The following is a 23,594-nucleotide window of genomic DNA, read 5'->3' on the forward strand; positions in this document are numbered from 1 at the left end:
TTTGATAAGCTGAAAAAAACTGAACTGTAAGTCTGTCATCTGAGGGAACAAATGCTCCAGCTCAAATGATTTGTGGTTTCTTCAACAGCCCTGTCAGGTTTTTCAATGTATTTTCTAAAGTTTTCAGGATAAAACCACACCTAACATTCTGCCATCAATTTGAGATGTTTCTAAAATTAAAATAAACGTCCTACCCTTCTATTTATTTCCACTTTACCCACCCTAGATGAAATAAGGTCTTAAATGCTCTTAAAACTGGACCAGAAGCTCCTTTTGAGCTGTTTGTCCATTACAATCCTTAAATCTATTTCCAAGTCACTTTGCCTAGGGCACAGTTTCCTCCTCTGTTTGTGACTTGTGTCCCCAATTTCTAGCTGGAAACTGCGTGTTTGCTTAGATGTAAAAAAAGCAAAACAAAACAAACTCTCTTACCCAAAAAAACCCACTTTCCCCAAAATCTCCATTTGGATGAGAAATAAATCACACACAGACAGCATCCTTGTATTCATTGCTCTTCCCCCCAATACACACAGCACTCTGTATTTACAGCAAATTTGTATTAGCATTTATGATATATTCAAAGCTGCTGGGGGAAAAAAACTATTATATTCAGCTTAGTATAAAAATGTGTCATTAGAAATGCTACACTCAACCACAAACCTTCAGTAATAATTCTTTTTATATGTTAGTTAACTAACATAGCAATCCATTTAACGAACACTTCCTTGAGACTGCATAATGCTAATTTCCTAGTAAGAACAGCATTTTCAAAACTCAGCTCCTCCTACAAAATCAGGGAGATTGGAGAATTAATTTCATTTCCATTCTTTAGTCATCTGCATGTATGAATCCAGAACCAGCTCCTCTATTACCCTTTCTGGACTAAAATCTTACCAACATCCGCAGTTATACCAGTCATCATGTGTATGTGCGAATTTTACTTGTTTATTTTTTAATACTGGCATACAGAGGCATCCTTCTAGTGATGTGGACTTTCTCTTGGAATCCAACGTTTATCCAAAATAAAAAGGTAGTCAGAGATCTCAGCCTAGTTTTCCAGGACTCAGTGATACAAAATATATTTGCAGGCCACTTTTAACATATGCTAACTATTAACAGACTGAAAATTATTTCACTACCCTTCAGTGAAACAGTGTTCCACTCTGCTTCACCTAGAACACATTTTTTTTGCAAAACCTTTTCCTTTTTCCACATCATTATTTAAAGTTCATCCACCTCCAGGTAGGAATAAGCCAATAACATTCAGATAATATAAACCATATCAAAACTGCCATTTTACTTAACAAGTCTTTTATCTGAGAGACATGATATTTTCCCATTACCTTTATTTTATAATTTTCCTGCACTTCATAACTAGTTGCCATTCATTCCATATTATTTGATTCTGTCTCAACAGTGACACAGGAAACACTTTTCCTATCTTCCTCCTCAAAGAGTCCTTCTTTTTTGTTGTTGTCATTTACACTTCCCTCTCCAGTTAGTCATACTTCCCTTTTACTTTTAAAAACTACTCTTCCTGAACAATCAAACATGTAACTTCACTGTTTGGAAGTATCTTTTGGTTTCAAGGAATGTTAGAAAATTAAGGAGAAGATTGTTGCTGCACAACACAAATTTCTAGATGAATACATCAATTTAAGTTCCCATAAAGGTGTTCCAACCAAACGACCTTGTACTGGATGTATTGCATTTTATGCTAGAAAATTATCATTTGCAATTTTTGGGATAATTACATTTCACCTTCTTCTGTGCTTCATCTACAGCATAAGATTCCCATACAATGGTGTATTTTCTTTATATGCTTTTTACAGCCACATGCTCAAGAAGCAATCCACCTCATTCTCCATTTGCAAGAGATCCCTAGGAGTGCTACCCTCTTCGGTTTGTTAATTAGCAGACTGATTGATATGTATTCAAGAACCTTGTATTAATTAACTTTAAGGCAGGTACCCGTATCTTTAATGTTGCACATTGTCTTCCACCTGTTTCAGCCACTCTGTTCTTAAGTAGGCTGTAAGCACTGATTGCACATTATTATTTTATGAATTGTCCCACAAGGTTTCAATAATATCAGTTGTATCTCATTTTTCCCCATTAATGAGAATTTACCATTTATCATGCTTGTCACCACGTCTTACAACTGATATAAAACCAACTGCAAATCTTGTTTTCAGTTCTGTTATAATTTTAATGGGCTCCTACTATAGTAACTTTAAATGTCATTTATCTACCTAGGAGGCTTTGCCTGGGCTGAGCTCAGGGTGGGCTAAGCTCCACCCTGGTTGCTACAGGCTCCAGCTAGGAGCCTCATGTCTCTTTATACAATCTGCCTTCCCATGGGACTTTGTCCCCATGTCCTGCACAAAGAAACCTGCAGATTCACTCCACGCAAATCCAACAAATTCCCCTCCAATACTTTCTTTTGTGGATCTTGCTTTTCATTACCTCTTTTTCAGCCTCCTACTTTCCTTTTTCTTAATAGTAGCAATTAGGATGCCTGTCAACTTACCTACCATTTGGCTTCACAAGAAGGAGTAAACACCTTGTAGCTATATCCCCCACAGATTTGTGCTTTATACTTCCACAAATCATTCCCACTTCTCATTCCAGCTTACTGGAATATATATGAATGACTTTATACTTCCTGTTGTGTGGAATGTCTCCTGGCTTTGGGGTATTTTTTGCTATAAACCACTGGGGCACTCTTCTGGATCCTACCTATGTGACATGAGTGGGAGCAACTCTGATGGTTTAAAAAAGACACTGCATGTTTAAGTTTTTCCATCAAAAAGTTAAAGACTTCACGAAAAAAGGAACATGGTTTCATGGTTTGACAGCTGAATTCTGATTTTTTCTTTCGCCTTTTAGGAGATTTTAATGGCAACAGGGTGGGCAAATAGAGCAATGGGGCAGGCAAGATCCTAAATGCAGCTTATACCAATTTTCTACTGTTGCTATGAGTCACTACAAAAGTTACGATCATGAAAAAAAATCATACTGGAGGCAACTCAAGCCTCCAAATTTAATACACAATTCCAAGTTCATGACTATACTTCTCTACCTATAAAGGGAGCACAGTGGTACCCCTTACAAACATACTAATGTAATATTTCTGGAGGTACATCAGTGAACTGAAGAGAAAAATCGTGGCACAGTAAATAATTGTATGTAACAATTAAAGGTAGAAACAAATGGAGGCATATACAAAGAAAATAAGCGATGACTGAGGACGCTGTTAAAGAAAAACATTTATTGTCTGCCATGTTGTCTTAGTTTTAAGCATGTGGTTGCACTGTTAGAGACTACCATAACACATATGCAGAAGGCATTTAAATCAAGACAGCATGACTTCCTAAGTCCTGGGCAATCAATGTAAGCACAGTGCTGTTAAACAGTGTTTAACATTTCATAAGGATTCTCTTTACTTGTTCTGAGTACGAACCAAGCCCCTCAGCTCCATTACGCCAAGAAGACCTGAACTCCACGTAATACTTGAAGAGGATTAGAACCTTCAGACCCAAAGTAGTGGCCATTCACATGTGACCTGTCAGAGCACTCCTACTTAGAAGCAACCTACCATCCCATTTAAGTACATAAGGCATTTACTGGACTAAAGGATTTTAAAAGTACCTGCTGACAGCATCACTTCCAGATATTTTAAGAGGCACAAGAAAGAAAAAGTCTCACAACTTCTAGTGAAAAGCAAGCTGTTCTACCCATGACATACCTCCATTCTTACAAATGGCTAACTGGTTTTGTCTGAAACTGAAAACCAACAGTCTAAAACCTACAGTCTGAAACTTAACCAGTGAAATTTCCATCCAAATAGTTATCAACTTGGTAGCTACAAGGAAGTGAAAGCATGATGTTATCACCAAAAGACTAGTCAGCATCCTGAATCAAAAGTGCCATCAGCCCAGTTTAGGGTTGTGATCGTTTAACAATAACTTTATACAACAGTAGAGAGGTCACTAAGTACAGTGCAACTCCTGGGGAACTGTCTTCCAACCCACTGGGGGTCATATACAAACAAAGCTTTCCAGGGATCACATCCCACATGTTTAAGTAGAGAATTTGGCAATATTTACCAAAATCTGGCATATTTTGAGAAGTCCTGGGACTGAACAGCCCTTGTACACATAGTTGAAACTAAGGCATGCAACAACAGTGTTACTGTAGTGATGCCAGGATCATTATTCATTTGCTTGAGCATCAACTTAAAACTCCAGATTTTAAAAACAGCATTTGAATGCTATTCACATACTGATATGTTATGACCACTAATATACCAACAACAATGATGTTAGTCCAGGTAAATACTGCAGTAGGATTTTTGAAGACAATCTGTGACACACCTAAGAGTGAATTTACTGTATCATTAAAAAGAAAATTATTATTGTTCTTTTGCCAAGGGTGCAGGTTTTTCCCTAAATTAAAAATCTTTTTGCCAAGTTAAAAAGAAAGTCTTTTTAATTTAGTTCAACTTGGGAAAATAGTGAGTTTGTGTGTTTTGGATTCTTTTATTTTTCTTTTAAACTGTGAAAAGTCTGAGCATTAACTGATCTAGATTGGACTGGGTACTTACTCTGTCGCATAGCTCTTCAAACGTGAAGTCTGCAATGGTTCCACACGCTTTATTCAGCCTCAGCTCTCTGCCTTGCACTTTTAGAATCCTTGGTCTAGTTACTATGGGAACATGAACAAAGACTCAATCTTCTCTGGATAATTACTATAAAATTCATCTCTTACAGATAGGAAATGCATAGCTTCATGAATAATAGCACATGATTCAACACATAAATTAGACAAAATGCTGATACAATGACTGCCACTTGAGTGTGGCATCAACCCATATACAGCAATGGAACTTATTAATTGGTCAGTGGAGATTGGGCATTGTGTTCTAAATGTATTCTCTTTCAAGAGAAATTAACTTACGTACAATCATTTTGTTTCTGAGCCAGCTCATCAAACAACTTATCCATGACAGCCTCCACATCAGCTTCACTTGTGCTACAGTGAAAAGAATAATAGAATATGAAATTAATAACACTTGAAGCCAACATCAAACAGCTGCCTGAGCCTGCTTAGCTTTTTGCCCATAAAAAAAGGGAACAGGATGTTATGCTCTAAATACAAACATTACATTTAGAATACACTTAAAAGTAGAGAATATTAACTCTCAGGTAGATGATTCTGCCTTATTTGCATACACTGAAAGACTTCTGTGTTCAAGCTGTTTCCAGTAATGAGGCAATACAGATAGAGCAGATCCATTAACACTATGTGTACACAATGAGAAAAAAGGCTTCTGGCTCTATCTTGCATGCAAAATAAGAGCAAATAGACAAGGCAAGGCAGTCAAGCACCCAAAGAAGTATTCTTTGAAATTCCTGAGAGGGGACTTTGTGAAATTAAATGCTGAAGCACCTTCTTCTTTTTTGGGGGGGGGGTTGGTGTCAAGGTCAAGTCAACTGATTGTATTGATCTAACAATTTTCAAAATTAAACTGTGAAATTAAAAATACCAGTATAATTTCTGCAATAGTAATTTTATCAGTTCCCCCCCCAAACTCTGTCCCCAAGACAGAGGGTGAAAATGCAAAATACCTGTGCTGAGAGCTGAAGTTTATATTCATCTTCTGGTTGACACAAGAATTATAACTCAGTCCAATCAGAGAATTTTTTTTTATTGCTGAATGGGTTAGAGGGCAAATCTTTCCATGTTTCATTCTTAGAGATGGATAGATACAGCCACATAGATCATATTTCTAGCTACGAATAGTAAATTAATGCTACTGTAGACAACAAACTAAAACTAGGATATATAATGCTTCATTGACATTTCTACACTCTCTTTTGGTGTGGAAGGTCTATTGCTTCATACAGTTCTAGACATCCTCTATATGAAAAATGAAGATCAGTGAGTGACACAATTACTCTCCTTATTAGGCCTTAAGCACCTTAAAAATACTAATAGCAGAACTGAAATAACTACTTTTTAGCTCAAGCTTAACAATAACAAGCCTTATAGATACAAAGAATATGGGGGAAAAGAAACCCACAGACTTCTGTAAATGCAGAACACTTTGAAAAATCGTTTCTGACTAGCAGATGATATAACATTCTACAAGTTTCTCTCAACATTGATATTTGCATGCTGCTTTCCTCTGACAAAATGACAAATGAAAATGAACAGACAAAACCAGAAAAAAGACCATAGAAGGGGGGAAAGAGTGTATATATCTGTATCAGAGAGTATGTGCATATGCATGCATATCGTAATCAAAAAGGAAAGGCTACAACAAGAAACAGCTAAATATGATGCCAAGGTGGAGTGTTGCACCTAATTGCCAAGAAAGTTTGTTTTGAAAACAGACACCCGAGACTGAGATCAATGAAGTTGCTTTGATCAGGCATCTTGTAATTGTGTTACACTGATGGCTCTCAGATGAGTATGAAACAGCTTTAAGCAACTCTCAGTTGCACATTTTAAATGAAGACAAGACTACACAAAATATGAAGCATCAAGAGGATTCTTAACAAAATGTGACAATGATATTATGACCCTTAATAGAGGAAAGAAAACATGTTAGACAAGAACATCTTCTTTTGGGGACAAGACTGCTAACTAAATTTCAAAGATCTGTAGCAAAATACTGCATAGTACCTAATTTTAAAACAAAGCTAGTGTTTTAAAATTAGTGTTTCAACACTGCTTTCTGCAGTGTTGAAAGCTCCAGTGAACAAGTCTGAATAGAAGAATGAATAAGATTCCCTCAGAAAAAGAAAGGATGACGAAATAAGTATCTTATTCCATTGGTAGCTACAGGATTTTTTAAATTATTTTTTCCCCTCGGTGCTCCCTAATGATTTACACATCAAATTCTGAAGGTAACCCACACCCTTTCAATAAGAGAATACAAGACAGACATCTCCAATCTCTGCCATTCACTTGATCACAAGTTTTAGAGCAGATTACCATGAAATATATTTCAGCTGGGTACTAGTCCTGCGACTTGTTTGTATTTCTTCTCCACTGAGAGCTGCTGCCCCAGGCCTATTACCTGCTAGAAACCACCAGTGTGCTCTTGCTTTCTTCAGGGCATGGACACTGAGACAAGAATACAGCAGGTGCTCTCCACAATTGTCAGACAAAGTCACTGAGTGCAGCAGGCACAGGAAGCAGTGCTGTGAGCAGGGACGGCGGCAATCGGAACAAGAGCCATGATGAGCATATCAGTGATATCAGAGATATCAGTGGCGGCTTCAAAAAGTACCTCTGAAGCAGACACTGCAAAGCTTAGAGAAAGCGGAGCCAGACAAGAATATGGAACAAGAGCTACTTTTCTTGAGTTCATACAGTCACAATTTGTTTGAGGATACAGAACCTGCACTGGACCTGTTTTCCATACATAAAATTCTGTCATTTCCTTCCAGAAGCAGAAAGAGTTACCTGTTGTAACTCTTCTAAGCATTATTCCTCCTTCCTACAACAACTATGATGTCTAACTTTATAATAAAGTGACATGGACATACTTGGTCTCAAATACCTATCACAGTGATAAAAATACCACACCTTTCTTAATGGAAGCATGATCAATATTATACGCTGGGTTGAAAGCTAGAATAGTTATAAATCTCATACTAAGCTATTGTTGTCTGCTTTGTTCAGGTTGTCACTGATTGAATAATACTACAAGAGCAAATACAAGACAGAAAAACGTTTGTATTGCAAAGGTTTCAAGGTATTTTTGTAAAAAAAGAGAGAATGTTCCTATTAGGCAGATTTATGCTGCAACCATAAGCATAACTGTGAATATCTTTTAAAAATTATTTATTTGCAAATATAAAAGGCTAAAGAAATTTTGTCATGACAAACAGAAACAATCTGTCAAAACAGGAGGGTGTTGGGATTTTTCATCGACAGCACTCGAAACACCCAAAATTAAATGAATCCTTGTCATTGGATTTCTATAAATACTTAATTACTTAAATACAATAAGGATGTTCTTCTATTATAAGAGAATTGTGCAATCTCTCACAAGAGGATATTCATTACTTTCTAACCATCTGTCACTTCAGTTCTCCAAACACCACACCTCCCCAAAAAAATCTAATTAGTTTTTATTCAGTCACACATTATAAATGATGCTAGTGTGGATACTGAAAATATAGTTTAATGAAGTTAATATCAAGGCATAATGGAAGGCGGTTTGCTGAACAAAATGGACCAGAAGGCAAAAAAAGGAAAAGTCACACCCTGCTAATTCTACTATACATTTTTCATTTCCCATTGACTAGGAAATTGTTGGCTAATAAGAAGGAAAAAGAGAGCAAATACAATATCATAGATAAACTTACAGGTAGTAAAGTTTTCCAGCAGCTGGAAGCACTCGTTTCCTGTAGTCTATTCCAGAATCAAGCTGGACTGTGTTGCAGTATTTCTACAGAGACCAAAAAAAAAAAAAAGAATAGCTTTCCTCAAGCCAAAGCTGTATTTACTATTGTCTGTGTTAGAGAGAAGACACACTGCTGTGACAAACCAACAGCATAAATATCATCTGTGAAACTGAAATTCAAGATCACAAAATTGAAGTCTCCTTTGCAATTATCAAAGCAAAGAAATAACCTGGAAATCATTCACATATTCAAAACAAAAAAGTAACGATTTTCACAAGTCCATCAGATAGAAGATTAATATAGATTAGAAGCACATGAAATGCAGGTGAATATTATTTGTTCTCCCAGGATACTGCTTTGTTGGGGGAGTGTGCAAAAATAATTATTTCCACATTAAAGTATATACATTTAGAAATACAAAATTAGTAGCATTAAGAGTTTAACAGACTACAAACAAATTCTAGCAACAAATTAAACTACTTCTATTTTATAAGCTAAAAATAATTTTATCTTTTACTCTTACTAATAAGATTAAAATTTTGCAAGTCAGACATCAAATATATGAACAACACCAGTCTGGCTGCAAAATGGACCAAAGCATAAAGGGGAATAAACAAAGTTCTATATCAAAAAGATTTTGTTTCATTTTTGCAATATCTGCATTGACACAGAAAAGCATCCCTTTTGTTCCCCTTTAAGCCACCTGTAAGATTACAAGTGTGATACGGATCTCTTAAGTAGTCACAATTAATTGCTTCTGTTAGAAAACTCAAACCCAGCTGTAGCAAAGGGTGCTTTTTTTGATTCAAGTCCTGAGGCTGAGAGCAAAATTCTCACTAATACCAGCGGGATCAAGATTTTACACCCTCTGGCAAAGGGAATAACTCTGCTTATCTGTTATGACTACTGCCAACATACACAACTTCTGTGTGTTATATAGCTAGAAGCAAAAGAAGCTACAGAAGAAAGGCGGGAAAAGTTTAAATGTTTTAGAAAAAGACAACTTTATCAAAAATTCAATCAAAGCAATTAATTTTTTTTAATGTAATTTAACACCATTAAAAGTCTTTGGATTGCTAGAATGCACTAAATCACTCTGCTTCTTTGCTGCACTATGAACTATTAGTTTATCTTTAATACCCTTGTTAAGCATTTCATATTCTGTGTGTCAAACTTTTCGAAGCCTCCTTGAGGCCATTCAAATAACAAAATTGGAAATGTCAAACCTCATTTATAGCAACTATATTGCAGGGAAAAAATTTAGAAGAACTATCATCAGTGATTTAAGGAACAATGGTCCTTTTGAACAAATGCATTGCATAGGACATTGCAGGAGTGACTGTGATGACGCACTGCACTAATTTTTTGCCCTTGGCTATTACTGAAGGCTCTGTACCGATTTGAAACCTCCGCCTTCTTCACACAGACATACAGATGAAGAAAGAAGGTGAAAAAAAAAAATCATTCTGAAAGCACAGAATCCCAGGAAAATCCACGTATCTTTAATTCCAGTAAGTGAAAAAGCCATGCTAATCAAATCGTTATCTTGGACTAAGGCTACTGCAAACACAATAGCGTTGGTGCTACAATATTATTATAATCTATTCCCTTTCTTTTTGTGAGAGCTCACAAAGAAGGAGAATAACAGAGTAGAAGAAAAAAGTTTCAGAGGCATGTAATAATATGCACAAGGGAGGGAGGATGTTTAAGCTTTTCCTCACCACCAGTCTGGCAGCCAAGGCTAAAAGGAAGATTACTGAAATTTCACAGCAAAGCTAGTGCACTTTGCTTTTCTTTGCCAGTATCTTTCCACCTAATGTTTTATTTTTCCAAAGTAGAAGATTAGCTTAAGTACTATTTTCTTTATGCTAGTAGGGAAAAAAAATGCAGATTACTACTACAGCTTTGGGGACTCTGAGATTACTTAGATTAACTTGAGATACTCAGATATTTAGTAATGCTGTTTATAATTTTGGGGGTTTTCTCCTGGAAACGAGATCGGCAATCTTGTGTGAATTCGGCCTCATCTCTTTGGCCTTCGAGATGAATTTACAAACTCTACTGCTCCCTCAGTGTGTTGTGTTGCATACAGTGAAGAGCAAACACAGAACTACATACAGTTTAGAGTATTCCATGGTTATGGTAGGATTGAAAGAAATAAAAATTACACCTGAACACTATAGTTCATGTAAATTTGTTGCTCTGATATTTACACTCTGGTGTGTGTGGTTCAACTGCTAATGACTGCTGAGTGGAGTAGGAGTTCTGTGCACTCAAATTCAGACTGGTACTGGGCTATATTATGCAGGTCATTGCAACTTGATGAAATAAAATCAACACTTGGTGCTACAGTATTTTAGTCCACCTGTGTTCCACTTACAAACTTGTCACTCCTTAAATTCACAGACAGCCTTTTATGACTCCATGATTTAACATTACAGTGAATGAGTTTTGGAGTTAAGAACTGTAGATGTAAATACTACCAATACAGCTACAAAGAAGATGCATTTTTTCTGTCTTCCTTCTCTTTCTTTTCAAAGTAATTAGTATTATCACTATTCAAGAAAAATCACTATCATTAGTGACACTAGTCAAGAAGAGCTTGTGTGTTCAAAAGCTTATTTATGTTTTCGGCCTTTTTAAGCTACAAACAGTTGCCTAACTGAAAGATATTTCTCTTCCCATAAATCTTGCTTGTGTGTCTGCACTGATGCACTACTATTGATTCTAATATGGTATTACATTATATAGTTTATTTCAAAAATATGTGCTTGATATTCTAGGCTATAGGACCTTTCAGCCAGAAGTGCAATAGCAGAATCTTGTTCAGAGATCTATAAAATAAAGTTAATACAGTCCCACTGATTTTTTGCTTCCTTAGGAGGCAAAAGTTAACTGAACCAAACATAAACAAAATGGAAAACCAGAATACTGAGGTACAGCAGTTTGTGTAATACACAATATAAGCATAGAAGCAGGGGGCACCTAACAGGAACAGTGAAATACTTAGTCCTTTTTAAAACATTTGGCATTTTATTCTCCCACTCCTTAAATGTTCCTAATTAATTTAAGGTTTTGTCCTCTCCAGGCTGATGCTCGGTTCAGGAAGGTACTGCAGCCATTTAGAGACCATATTCTAAATAAAAATGAAACAGCCACAAGAATCTCCTAAGCCTTCTATATGTTCATGTAAGTATTTACTAATGCTTGTCGTTAACTAGTTTCACTGAAACACTTCAAAGCTCACCCACACCTATTCTTTTAGACATTGTATAAATATACATAAAACGAACAGCTCCTGCTATTAAACCCAAACATCATAATCTGCATTGCAACATGCTCTCAGAAAACACTGCTTTAAAACATGAATCCTGCTGTTAGATTATAAGCTTTGCAGGGTAGGAACAACCTTCTGTTATATGAATATATGACAAACAGAGATCCATAGGTGCTAATGCAAAATAATGTAACAAAAAAAAAAATTACACAGAAGTGGGCAATGCTATTTACACAAACTGAGCTACACATAGTAGAAGAGAGAAAAGTTGTGACAGCAGTAGCAGTAAACCGAAGGGCAGTAATGGGAGGACTGCTTGCACTGCCAGATGATAACAACACCATCTCTAAGTTAAGAATGTACCGCTGCAGTTCTAAAGGAGGATTCAGCACATGGTCACCTTTACTCAGAGTCAGAAAGGTCACAAAGAAGCTTTGTGCAGAGCAGAGATCCAAAAGTTTTTCCTTTAGAGTTTTCCTTTGTAGACAACAGTACTGACAACGGTTTTCTGTTTCTGCACACATTCACTTATCTGCTTCACAGGAAGGCAGAGGACAAAATGTTCATCTTTGTACATTATTCTTTTAAGATACATGCTTTCAGTGTTAAAAAGACAGCATATAATCAGAATGTATAACAGAAGAAAATAAGACATGTGAAAATAATGTATATGTCCAAGTTAACACTTAAAATCCTAGATTTACAAAAAGAAAAACCTGATACATGGTTGCACAGCGTGGAAAAAGAAATCCTGCTCACAACTGTAAGAATGCTGAACATCAGAGAGTATGCCTATGTGATTATCCCTGTGCATTGTCTTTCCTCTTCACAGGTGTTAACAATATTATTCTCCTGCATCAAAGAACTAAACAATCAATATTACAATTTAAAAATCTGCAAGTTTGGGGAGGAGGGGAAAGGTAGGCTTCTCTACTTTTTGTCCTTCTTCTTCTTCTTCTTACAGCAAGGGGAAAAAAACCCATACAATACTACATATAGAAGTTCTAGTTTCTCTCTTATCTTCGGACTACCTCCAGCACTGGACTGATTAAATCCTACAGATGTGATTGCATCCTCACACTCACTAATCACCATGGAATCCTAATCAACAGCCACAGAACTAACTGGAGTGCTCAGATTGTTAGCACTTAATTGTCAAACCCACGACTGTAACCATTGGTTTCCATTTCTTAAGATGGAGTTTTAAAATTTCAAATTTCATTTACTTGGGCTAAATTTCTTTTGAAATAAATACTTATTATTGAAGCTACAGTGAGTCTAGTAGAACCATCCATAGTTTCCAAAAGATTTTCTATTCTACTGAGATATTTAAAAGTCTGACTTACTCTATTCAATTCAAATGCATAAAATTAATTAGTCATACAATTTATTTTGAAGTCATTTATGTATTTACAGATACAAAGAACAAATACAATTACATAATTGAAAATGCTATTAGTAAGTTAAAAATACAGTGTAAGCATGCACTCATTTCCACTGAAGTAGCATAAAAACTTTGTATTCCAGAAGGAAAAAAAAAGGATAAAGCCTCAAGGCTCACCTCAAGACACAACATTGAAAACAACAATCTTCAGACAGAATAGATAAAATCAGACTGTCAGTAGACCTAGTGTAGGAAGTATTAAATACAGACTAATATAAATACATTTTTCTTCCCGTAAGCACCTGGAACATTCCTTTATTGCTGCAATCAAGAATGGTAGCTACTAAATTGTTTAACTGCTCAAGAAAACAAAGTACATGACATGATAGATCATTAAGAAGAGGAACAAAGGTTTCAGAAAATTTAAAAAGGCAGTCAAAGTTAACTGGATAACCTGCAAGTTCTAAAGACGTGTGTTTCCCATGTGTCACAAAAAGCCCTGAAATGCTAATAGACAGCCTTGTGGTCCACATTAAACACTGTACTAAATATCACTTGCCCCTGTGAGCTCAAATATTGCGATCAGCTGAACAACTTTGATAATGCAGTTGAGTAGATATTTCTTAACCTTACTGAAAATCATCGTAAGTCAATCCTATATTATCATCCTCTGCTCTGAATTTTAACAGCATTAAAAGAAAGAAAACTGAAAAAAACAACATACAAATCATCCTGTTGGACCACAAGAATAGACAAACTAATCACCCCAGAATCCTAATCAACAGCCAAAGAACTAACTGGAGTGCTTAGATTGTCAGCACTTAACTGTCAAACCCACCTATCTGAGGACCTCCACAGAAGGTGTAGGGGAACAGAGACACTAGAGTGCTTCAATTTAGGATGATCATTACCTTAATTCCCACACCTGCTGAGTTTCTGCAGCCTTTCACACCTGTGTCAAACCAGCCACCTGCAAATGCAGCAGCAGCAGTGCATCTGCTGTATCAAATACACTTTCCATATGAGCAAAGAGTATACGTCTATCCCAACACACGCAAAGCTGCACAATTAATACTCTTGGCCTCTGTGTAGTTCTGAACAAGCACATTAGGACAACTACTACTAGGAACCAAGCCATGCCTATCTAAGAAGTGCAACTTTCAGCTACTCTTTCTGAGCAAAAGGAATCATAATTTTTATGTAGGTCTCATCCTCCCTTTTCAAGTGCATTCTCTGATTTGGTGTCCATTAACAATACACGAGATCACTAATATTCCTTTCCCCCAGCAAATCAGAAAAACAATGAGATTGTTCATTTGCAATCATTCTTCTCATACATTTACATCCAGCTTAAGAGAGAAAAACTCTTTCGCATCACACAACACGTAGACACATGATGAGAGCACCCCAGCCAACAACAGAGGAAGAGTTCCTTAGGTAAACAAAGCTCACTAGACTTAACCATTTTTATTTTTCATTATTCAACTCCATATAGTGTTAGATTATCAACAATAATATTATTCCTTCTTTCTCAAAATTCTTCCTTAAATGAATTCAAGAAAAGGTTTCTCCATCCAAAGGATACCATTACAAACTGGCATTTTCCATAACTGTGGTAGAAGAATTGTCTTAAGCAAAAATGTAGCACATCATGAAAAACTTATTTCCGACATACAAAGCACAACCACAGTGCTTTGAGTAACTTCAGTGTACTTTCAAAGTCATCAGCAAGTGACAGTCATCAGCATGTTTCAGAATGTGAAACTGGTCCAACTGGGACTCATAAGCTGGACAAGTCATAAGCTGGACAGGCTGTCAACAGCCTGCTGAGAGAAGTGTATGAGGTTATGTGCAGTGTTTCCTCTCTGGTGCAGCTGTAAAAGGAGATCAACCAGACTGCTGGTCATGCGCATGCATGGTACGCGACCTGGATGTGGGACTGGAAGAGATACTAAACAAGTTTTGCAGAGACACAAAACTCAGAGGAGCTGTTGACTCCCTCGAAGGCAGGGAGGCCCTGCAGAGAGACCTCAACAAATTAGAGGACTGGGCAATGACCAACCTCTGTTCAAGAAGGGAAAGTGCCGGATTCTGCATCTGGGGTGGGGTAACCCTAGATGCACATACAGACTGGGGAATAAGATGCTGGAAAGCAGTGCTGCAGAAAGGGACTAGGGGGTCCTGGTCGATGGCAAGTTGAATGTGAGTCAGCAGTGCCCTGGCAGCCAGGAGGGCCAACCACCTGTGCAGGGCTAAGGCTTGGACTTGATAATCTTTGTGGGTCCCTTCCAACTTAGCATATTCTGCAATTCTCTGATTCTGTGGTACAGGTGCAGGACCTTCCAGGGGCTGCTCCTTTTATCCTTTTGCCTTGAGTTTGTTTGTTTTGTTTTTTTTTAAAGTAACTAAATTTGTTAAACTCCAGCTTGCTGCTACACCAATCCACAGGAATGAGATGTACTCAAGGGGAGGGGAAAGGAGAATCATCAGGTATTCAGTGGTGGATAAAAACTTGGTCCAAGCATAGTTGGGTGTGCACGTAGTTTTTGTCTCCCTGTTCAGATGTTGTTGAAACAGTAGACTTTAAAGAAAATGTCAATGAATCCTCATAAGCACTACACATGACCTCTGGGGTAATTAGCAATCATTCAAAAGCAACAAGACTAAAGTGTTCTATTCTTTATTACTGTCAGCTCTTGTCTTGATCAGCATTTTAATAAAGATGGTTCATTTCTAAGACAGTTTCATGAATCAGTCATAATTACATTCTGACATGCAGCGAATAGTAAAGCAAAACTAAATATCACTTCATCAACCTTTCTAACCTTTATGCAAGTATTAACTGTAAATAATTTTTACACAATCTTACAACAAAAAATCCACACATTTCTTAGCTTTGTACATACTCTACCCTAACTGAATTTCCTGAGACCTATACCTGAAAAAAAAAACCCCAAACCCTACAATCAGGAATAATTACTTAGTTTTGCATGATATTCAGGTATTGCCTTTCACAGATCAAATCAACTTCAAGGAGAAAAGGCTATTTGTTCTACAAAACAGTGCAATGCTTTTTACAGTCTTTTTTCCCCTATATTCTTCTGCAATAATGAAATATGGGAAATTGCTAAAATAGCCTTAGATATATCACAATTAATCCCAATTGCAAACACTGTAACAAAACAAAATGAAAAAAAACAAATAACCACACAAAGAAATTTTGAGGAAAACTTTCTAAATATCATCCAAGAATCTTATAAAATGTGAGGGAAACACCATGGTCAGTTTGATTTTGGATGACAAACATTCTATTGGTGAATTATTTTTCAATGGACCTAGAGCACAAAGATCTGGGAAAAGAAATACTGCCAAGTATAATTTTTTCAATGAATCTTTTTCTTACACTTGTTACAAGAACGTTTAGACTTTAAACTTAAGAGCTTAGCAAAGATAAATTGAGAGGCAAAATTCATTCAGTGGAAGTTTCACGAGTTTACATTACAGCCTTCAAACTTTAACAACTAAGAAACCCCACTATTCTTGCTACCACAAAGAACATATGATCTATTGTACAACTCTTCAATAACTTATTTTAATGTCTAGCTACAAATCAGCTACCCCCTAAGAAGAGGAAAAATAGACAATTAACTTGTAAAATAATGGTGCATGAATAAAGAGAGAGACTCTTAAAACGTACTGTTCTGTGAATAGTATTTCAGATATTCAAACAAAAGTGAAAGAACTCAGAAGGTACAGATGTGGCTGTGCTGGCTCGGAGACAAGTAGCCTCTCCTTTTTCCAGTCAGGGAGCAGAAGAATGGCAGAGTAAACCTCCATGCAATAAGAATTACACTGAACAGCTCTCCCCATTTCACATCACTTGGGAAAAAATCCTCCTTGCAGAATAAGTATAAATAAAAAAAGTAAATAAATTAAAAAAAAGGCCAAACCTCCAAACCACAAATCACTGTATAACACCCACTTTTGCTAAAGAACCAATAATGACTGTAACTTTCAATCTCCTAATAAGCAAGCTGTGGCATTCTGTGAAAAACAAATGCCAAGAGTTCACACTGAATTTATAACATGATGTTTCGTAAGCTAAGGGTCAAATTCACCCCTAATACATGTACTTCATTGGAATTATACCCTGGACAAAGTTATTTGTCTAGATTTCTTTTATGCTGTTGTTTTTCTTTTTAACATTTGATTTGTGTTTCTTTTCCCAGTATTAGCCTTTGCTCCTGCCAGAACTGTTGGCAGGCAAGAAAAAAAAAAGGAAAGAAAAAAAAAAAGTAGTATTGATTTACAAAACTGGATTTCCCAGAATAAAAAAAAAAAAAGCGATCAAGGTCTAAACAAAGGCTAAAGATGGCTTACGCTTAGCTCTGATGAGGTCCACTACCTCATTACCAACAACTGAAAACTTCTGATGCATTTTGTTTCAAGGGAATCCAAAAGTCCTTGCTGTAAAGCAGGCTGGGGGGTGCAGGGTCCATTCACTCATTCTGTATCACAACCATTATGTAAGAAGTATAAAACATTGCCTTTATGCTGCCAAACCACAATGACTCTTCTTACATCAAAGCGTTTTCACCACTAGGGTTTTTTTTCTCCGAAATTTATTCAAGCCAAGGGCAGGGAGACAACAATTCATACCGCTAATTACACCTAATTATCTATTCCTTCCCCCCCCCTCCCTTTCCACCAGCTTCGGCCAGTGTTATTTGCTATCTGGGTTTCTCACAACCTCCCCTTGCCCTGTCCATCCAACTCAACAGTAAAGTCTTTGAAGAAAACAGTTGTGGCTTCTTAGAATTTTAACAATATAAGGTTCAACTCAAATTAAATTATTCTATTATTAGTTTTGACACATTTATGTGTTAAATATGAAGGCCTTGTTAATTTGGCAAATTCCTCACATCTCTTCACAACCAGAATTGCTGGTAACACCCTCTCTTGTAGGAGCTTCTCCTCATGCTTTCTTTTCATGATCTAAATGAAATGTTTATTGGATTAAAGTTCTTCTCTGCAGACCTCCACGGTGGCCTGTGACAAAGAGCTTAAAAGCTTTATTAATTGGCTCGGGCTTTTTGGGGGGAGGCAGGACCTCATTTCACATTACATCACAAGCAAACAGAACTGCCACGTGTAATTAGACTAATTTATCCTGATATAGCAGGAATCAACTATTCCATACCTATGATATGCTTTGATTTACTTATTTTAATCACGGAGTAAACAAACCAAGCAAGAGCTCAGAAAATCCTAGCAATTAATGGGAGAGAGAAGGCGGAAAGCCTGGCACAGAGCTACAGTAGCAACTATTTTATCCTAAGATAAATTTTGATCTGCCTCTAAATAAAGTTTGTAGGAGCAAGCGTGTAAGACAGATGTAGAAGGTTAACAAACTGAACAGTTCATCTCTCGAGAATACAATAAAGCAATAGGTACATTATAAAATATTGTAACATTTAAGTGCTCTAAACTACAGAATTCAAATAAATCTTGTGTTTTAATGCAACACGTACACACAGAGAGATTTAGAGGGTTGAATGCAGAAAGGATTGGTAACTTGAATCTGGCACCCTGCTTTCTATATACAACATTTTAATAGTTGATAATCTCACAAATTTGTCCAACTAAAATCACCCAGAAATTATACTGATGTTCGGCACAAAAATACTTGCAGTCATGCTATATTTCTTATTTTTATTTTTTCTGTGTTTAATTAGGTACACTTCACAAAAGACGAGTACTTCTATTACTTGCAGAGAGAACAAGAACAAATGCTCCTTCTACTTAGGAGTTTGCTTGGTTACATACTAAGAAGGGAAACAAAAGGCCCAACATCTTCAGTAATGAAAAAGTCAATTGATAGGCAAAGCCATCACAATATCAAAGGCCTAATCCCTGCAATTCTGACTCAGGTGACAGTTCACAGGGGTCAGAGTGGCTGACACTGACCTCAAAAGCAGGTTTTAACTATTCAACATAGTGAAAGCTGCTGGGCTATCACACCATTAGACTGGAACAAACTGACAAATCAATTTCATCAAGGAGATGACTTTTTTGGGAGGGGGGCGAGGGGGGAGGCAGATCCGCCACTCAACAAATGCCTGCATTTCTCACACAGGTGGTTGGACAAAAGCTGACTGCACCATCAAAGACATTTTATATCTACCAAATGCCTTTGTACAAAACTAACTCCCACCATTTTCTTAAGGACAGCTCTAAATGTTTTTTAAACAAGTATTTTTCACATATGCAAACTAAGTTATTGAAAAGTGAAAATGCTTTCAAGTTCCTCAATTTCTTGCTTTCTAAGAAAATGTATATTTCAATTAAAACCACAGTAATAATCATTAACCAATTTCATTAAAGAGTGCAACACAGCATATAAAAATACACTGTTTTCTATTTGAGTGCATAATGTTAAGAGTAATTTTAATCAAATACTGTTAAAATAAATAACTATTTGGTCCGTAATAGCAGAAGGGGAAAAAAAAAAGCTCACTATAGAAAGCTGACAGGACTTTCATGTCCTACTAATAATAAATTTCTGGCTGATTTCTTCTCTTAAAGCAAAATGCAGGTAGTTAAAGCCAAACATTTTATTTTAAAATTGTACCTTTTAAAGGTATACTCAGACTATGAAAGGCCCTAAAACTTTCTGACTTTCAGTTAGAATTTAGGGCAGTGCAGGTCTATTGCACAAAGTAAAACTGACAAAATGCAGAAGTTACATAGTTGGTATTTCAACACAGCTTGACACTTTTAAACTTCAGGCCACACTTCCAGGAAACCTTTGGAAGCTCAAGAACTGCTCCCTGAAGTTACAGACTCTATGCAACAAATTATTTGAGGAGTTTTCCTTCCTGATTTTCTGGAGAATGAAACACTGAACTAGTCACTGAACCAGAATCAGGATTCCAGAAAAGTTAAGGGTTGATGTAAATGTCTTCATTAAACATCTGTAAAAATTAAAATGTTGCCAAAATTACTGCCAAACCAGTAGATTACTTTTTTTTCCTTTTCCTTCTTTTTTTTCCCAAGAGCCTCACATCATATTCTACATCAAGTTGTTAAAGATTAGTGCAATGTTGATCTGCTGGAGGGTAGGAAGGCTCTGCAGAGGGATCTGGACAGGCTGGATTGATGGGCCAAGGCCAACTGTAAGAGGTTCAACAAGGCCAAGTGTTGGGTCCTGCCCTTGGCTCCCAACGACCCCCTGCAGTGCTACAGGCTGGAGGAAAAGTGGCTGGAAAGCCCACCAGCAGAAAAGGACCTGGGATTAAAATTTCTTCACCAAAAGCATTTGTCAGGTATTGGAACAGGCTGCCCAAGGAAATGGTTGAGTTACCATCCCTGGAGGAAAGACACGTAGATGTGGAATTAAGGGACATGGTTCAGTGGTAGACTTGCAGTGCTGGATTAACAGTTGGATCAACAATCTTCAAGGTCTTTTCCAACCTTAACGATTCTGTGATTCCAAGTTATGTATCTTTATTTATTCTGGTCACTAATGGTGTCCCCCAGGGATCAGTGTTGGGCCCAGTCCTGTTTAACCTCTTTATTGATGATCTGGATGAAGGGATTGAGTGAACCTTTAGCAAATTTGCAGATGACATCAAGTTGGGGGAGAGCGTCGACCTGCCGGAAGGCAGGAGCGCTCTGCAGAGGGACCTGGACAGGCTGGATAAATAGGCCAAATCCAACAACATGGGGTTCAACAAGGCCAAGTGCCAGGTCCTCTGCTTTGGCCACAACAAGCCCATGGAGCGCTACAGGTCGGGGACAGAGTGGCTGGAGAGAGGCAAGGCGGAGAGGGACCTGGGGGTTCTGAATGACAGGAAGCTGAACATGAGCCAGCAGTGTGCCCAGTGGCCAAGAAGGAACAGGAACAGTGTGGCCAGCAGGACCAGAGAAGTGACTCTTCCCCTGTACTCAGCGCTGTTGAGGCCACACCTGGAGTACTGTGTCCAGTTCTGGGCCCCTCAGTTCAGGAAGGATGTTGAGGTGCTGGAGCAGGTCCAGAAAAGAGCAGTGAGGCTGGGGAAGGGACTGGAGCACAAGTTCTATGGGGAGAGGCTGAGGGAGCTGGAGTTGTTCAGCCTGGAGAAGGGGAAGCTCAGGACAGACCTCATCACCCTCTGCAACTCCCTGAAAGGAGGTTGTAGCCAGGTGGGGGTTGGTCTCTTCTCCCAGGCAACCAGCTGTAGGACAAGAGGGCACAGTCTTAAGCTGTGCCAGGGGAGGTTAAGGTTAGACATAAGGAAGAAGTTCTTTACAGAGAGATTGGAGATTGGAATGGGCTGCCCAGGGCAGTGGTTCAGTCACCGTCCCTGGAGGTATTTAAGAAGAGACTGGATGTGGCACTTAGTGCCAATGGTCTGATAGACAAGGTGGTGTTGAGTCAAAGGCTGGACTCGATGTCAGAGGTCTTTTACAACCTAGCTGATTCTGTGATTTGTAAATCAGCTTTAAAACATTTAGAAAATTTATGTATCTCTTTTTGGTTAGCTTAACAGTTTTTGCAGTAATTATGCTCTAAGTATTTGAACAAAGTAACTGTGAGAAATGAATGTTTCTCTTTTCAAAAACTGCCTTAAAAAAACCCTACATATTAGTTCCATGCACTTTAAAATGCTCAGTAAGAGATCCTGCAAGATTAAAAGCTCAATCAAAAGGGATTGAATCTAATTACAATTATAGAATTAAAAGATTTTTCTTCCTAATACTTCTTATCTCTGTAAAGCTCTATCTCTGTAAAATTTCATGGACTGAAGAAGCACTCTTATTTGTTGCAGAAACTAAGCCCTTCCATAAGGAATACCGTGTTCCAAAGAATTATAGCCTGTGCTGGTTTAGAAGTAAATGGGCGGGAAAAATGAACCCAACTCAAGAGAGATTACAAGTCAGAGTTACAATTTACTAAAAAAGATTACAATAAATCCAGTGATACAGAGAAAAACTGGTTTTCACCCCCGACAAACAGATATATAACCCAGCATCCTGGGACAAGAACAGAACGGTGTTCCACAGCCCCTGTGCTGAGCACCACGTAGCCTCCTGGGTGCAAAGTAAAAGGAAAGGAAAACCTGTTGGTCTGGATGATGATCACAGTTGTGTTGAAGTTCTAGTCCTCCTCTGGATCTGAGGAGTGATACCAGAAGTCCCAAACCCCAAAGTTTATATATGCTCAGGTTCAAGTGGGAATGCCCAGTACCTCCCCCAGGGCAGGGAGTTTCACAATGGGTGATTTAACTCTGTGAGTCCTGGGATATTTTTGGAGTCTTTAATGGTCTAGGTCCTTGCAGCTGCCTATTATGCCAGTCCAGTATGGCCCATTAGCAGACATGACCCCTCAGGCTCGGTGTGAAGGTGCTAATGCCTCCCCGGAGGGTAGTTATCACAGTTATTAGCCTGAAAACAAAAGAAACACTCCTCACAGGCTTGTAGCCTGAGGTGTCAGGTGTGCCCTGGGCAGCTGCTGCAAATGATCCATTATTAACAGTCCATCAGAAATGACACAGAGGTTATACCCACATAGTGATAAACTGGTCCCAGTCCCTGTAACTAGAACATAGCCATAACAATGAACTGATCAATTCAGAGTTTTCCCCTGTTCATGAAAACTACCCCTTTGATTAAAGAATCGCTGAAAAATTACATCTCAAATGATTTAAGATTTCAAAAGATGAGAACATTGGGATAGGCTCAGAATTGGACAGGGAACACATAGAGGGCAGAAAGAGCTGCCAGTGGTGTTACTGGCCTGTCCAGTAACATAGACCTGGGGCTTTTCTGTGGCCACTAGATGTGGGACCTGAAGCATGCATCCCTAAAAACTGGAACTTATCAACTGCAACCTCATGCTGCAGGCATTCAACAATCACTTGTCCCCAGTAATCTACCAACTAGAAAGACAATATACAGACAAACTCTGGAAGATAACTATATCTTCTCTAGAATGTTATTTCACCCTTTTGCTTATTCCACAGAAACTGGTTTTCAGTTTTCTTTGTATGAAATAGGAACTCAAACACAGATATTGGAATTACGTGGAGCGCAGAAAAGAAAAACAACAATCGAGGATGAACATAGGTCTAGGAAAGAAACCATTACTTTTGATCATTTGAAGACAGGAAAATACCTTTTCATAACCTACCTGTGTATCTAAGAACTACGTCTTCCATTTATGAGGAATGAAAACAGCCTGAAATCTATTTCAAATGAAGCATCTCTTTACAGAAATTAACTGTCAATACTTTCCATTCATCCCACCTTCCCAAGAACATTTCAAGGAATTTGAAGCTCCTATGTTGAACCTGAACATTTTTTTCTCCAGTCATTATAATGGCAATATTCATCTGCCTCAAGTCTGAGTTGTAGTACTTGTTTCTTGTTGCACTATTCCATTCTATGTTGCAGCTCTAGACCAATCCACTTTTAATGCTTCTCTCTGTATTCCATTCTAAAATATTTTGATCACATTCCCAGTCCTGAT

General features: G+C 37.6%; 1 protein-coding gene across 1 annotated transcript in view; it reads right to left on the bottom strand.

Moving 5' to 3' along the window:
- Positions 1-23,594, bottom strand: part of AFG1L (AFG1 like ATPase) — a 64,490-nt gene that overhangs the window by 17,237 nt on the left and 23,659 nt on the right. The window contains 3 exon segments of the mRNA XM_032682606.1: positions 4,607-4,707; positions 4,964-5,034; positions 8,385-8,467. Of these exon segments, the coding sequence (XP_032538497.1) occupies positions 4,607-4,707; positions 4,964-5,034; positions 8,385-8,467 (255 nt within the window).

The sequence above is a fragment of the Chiroxiphia lanceolata genome, chromosome 3 (assembly GCF_009829145.1).
Source record: "Chiroxiphia lanceolata isolate bChiLan1 chromosome 3, bChiLan1.pri, whole genome shotgun sequence".
In the NCBI taxonomy this organism is placed as follows: Eukaryota; Metazoa; Chordata; class Aves; order Passeriformes; family Pipridae; genus Chiroxiphia; species Chiroxiphia lanceolata.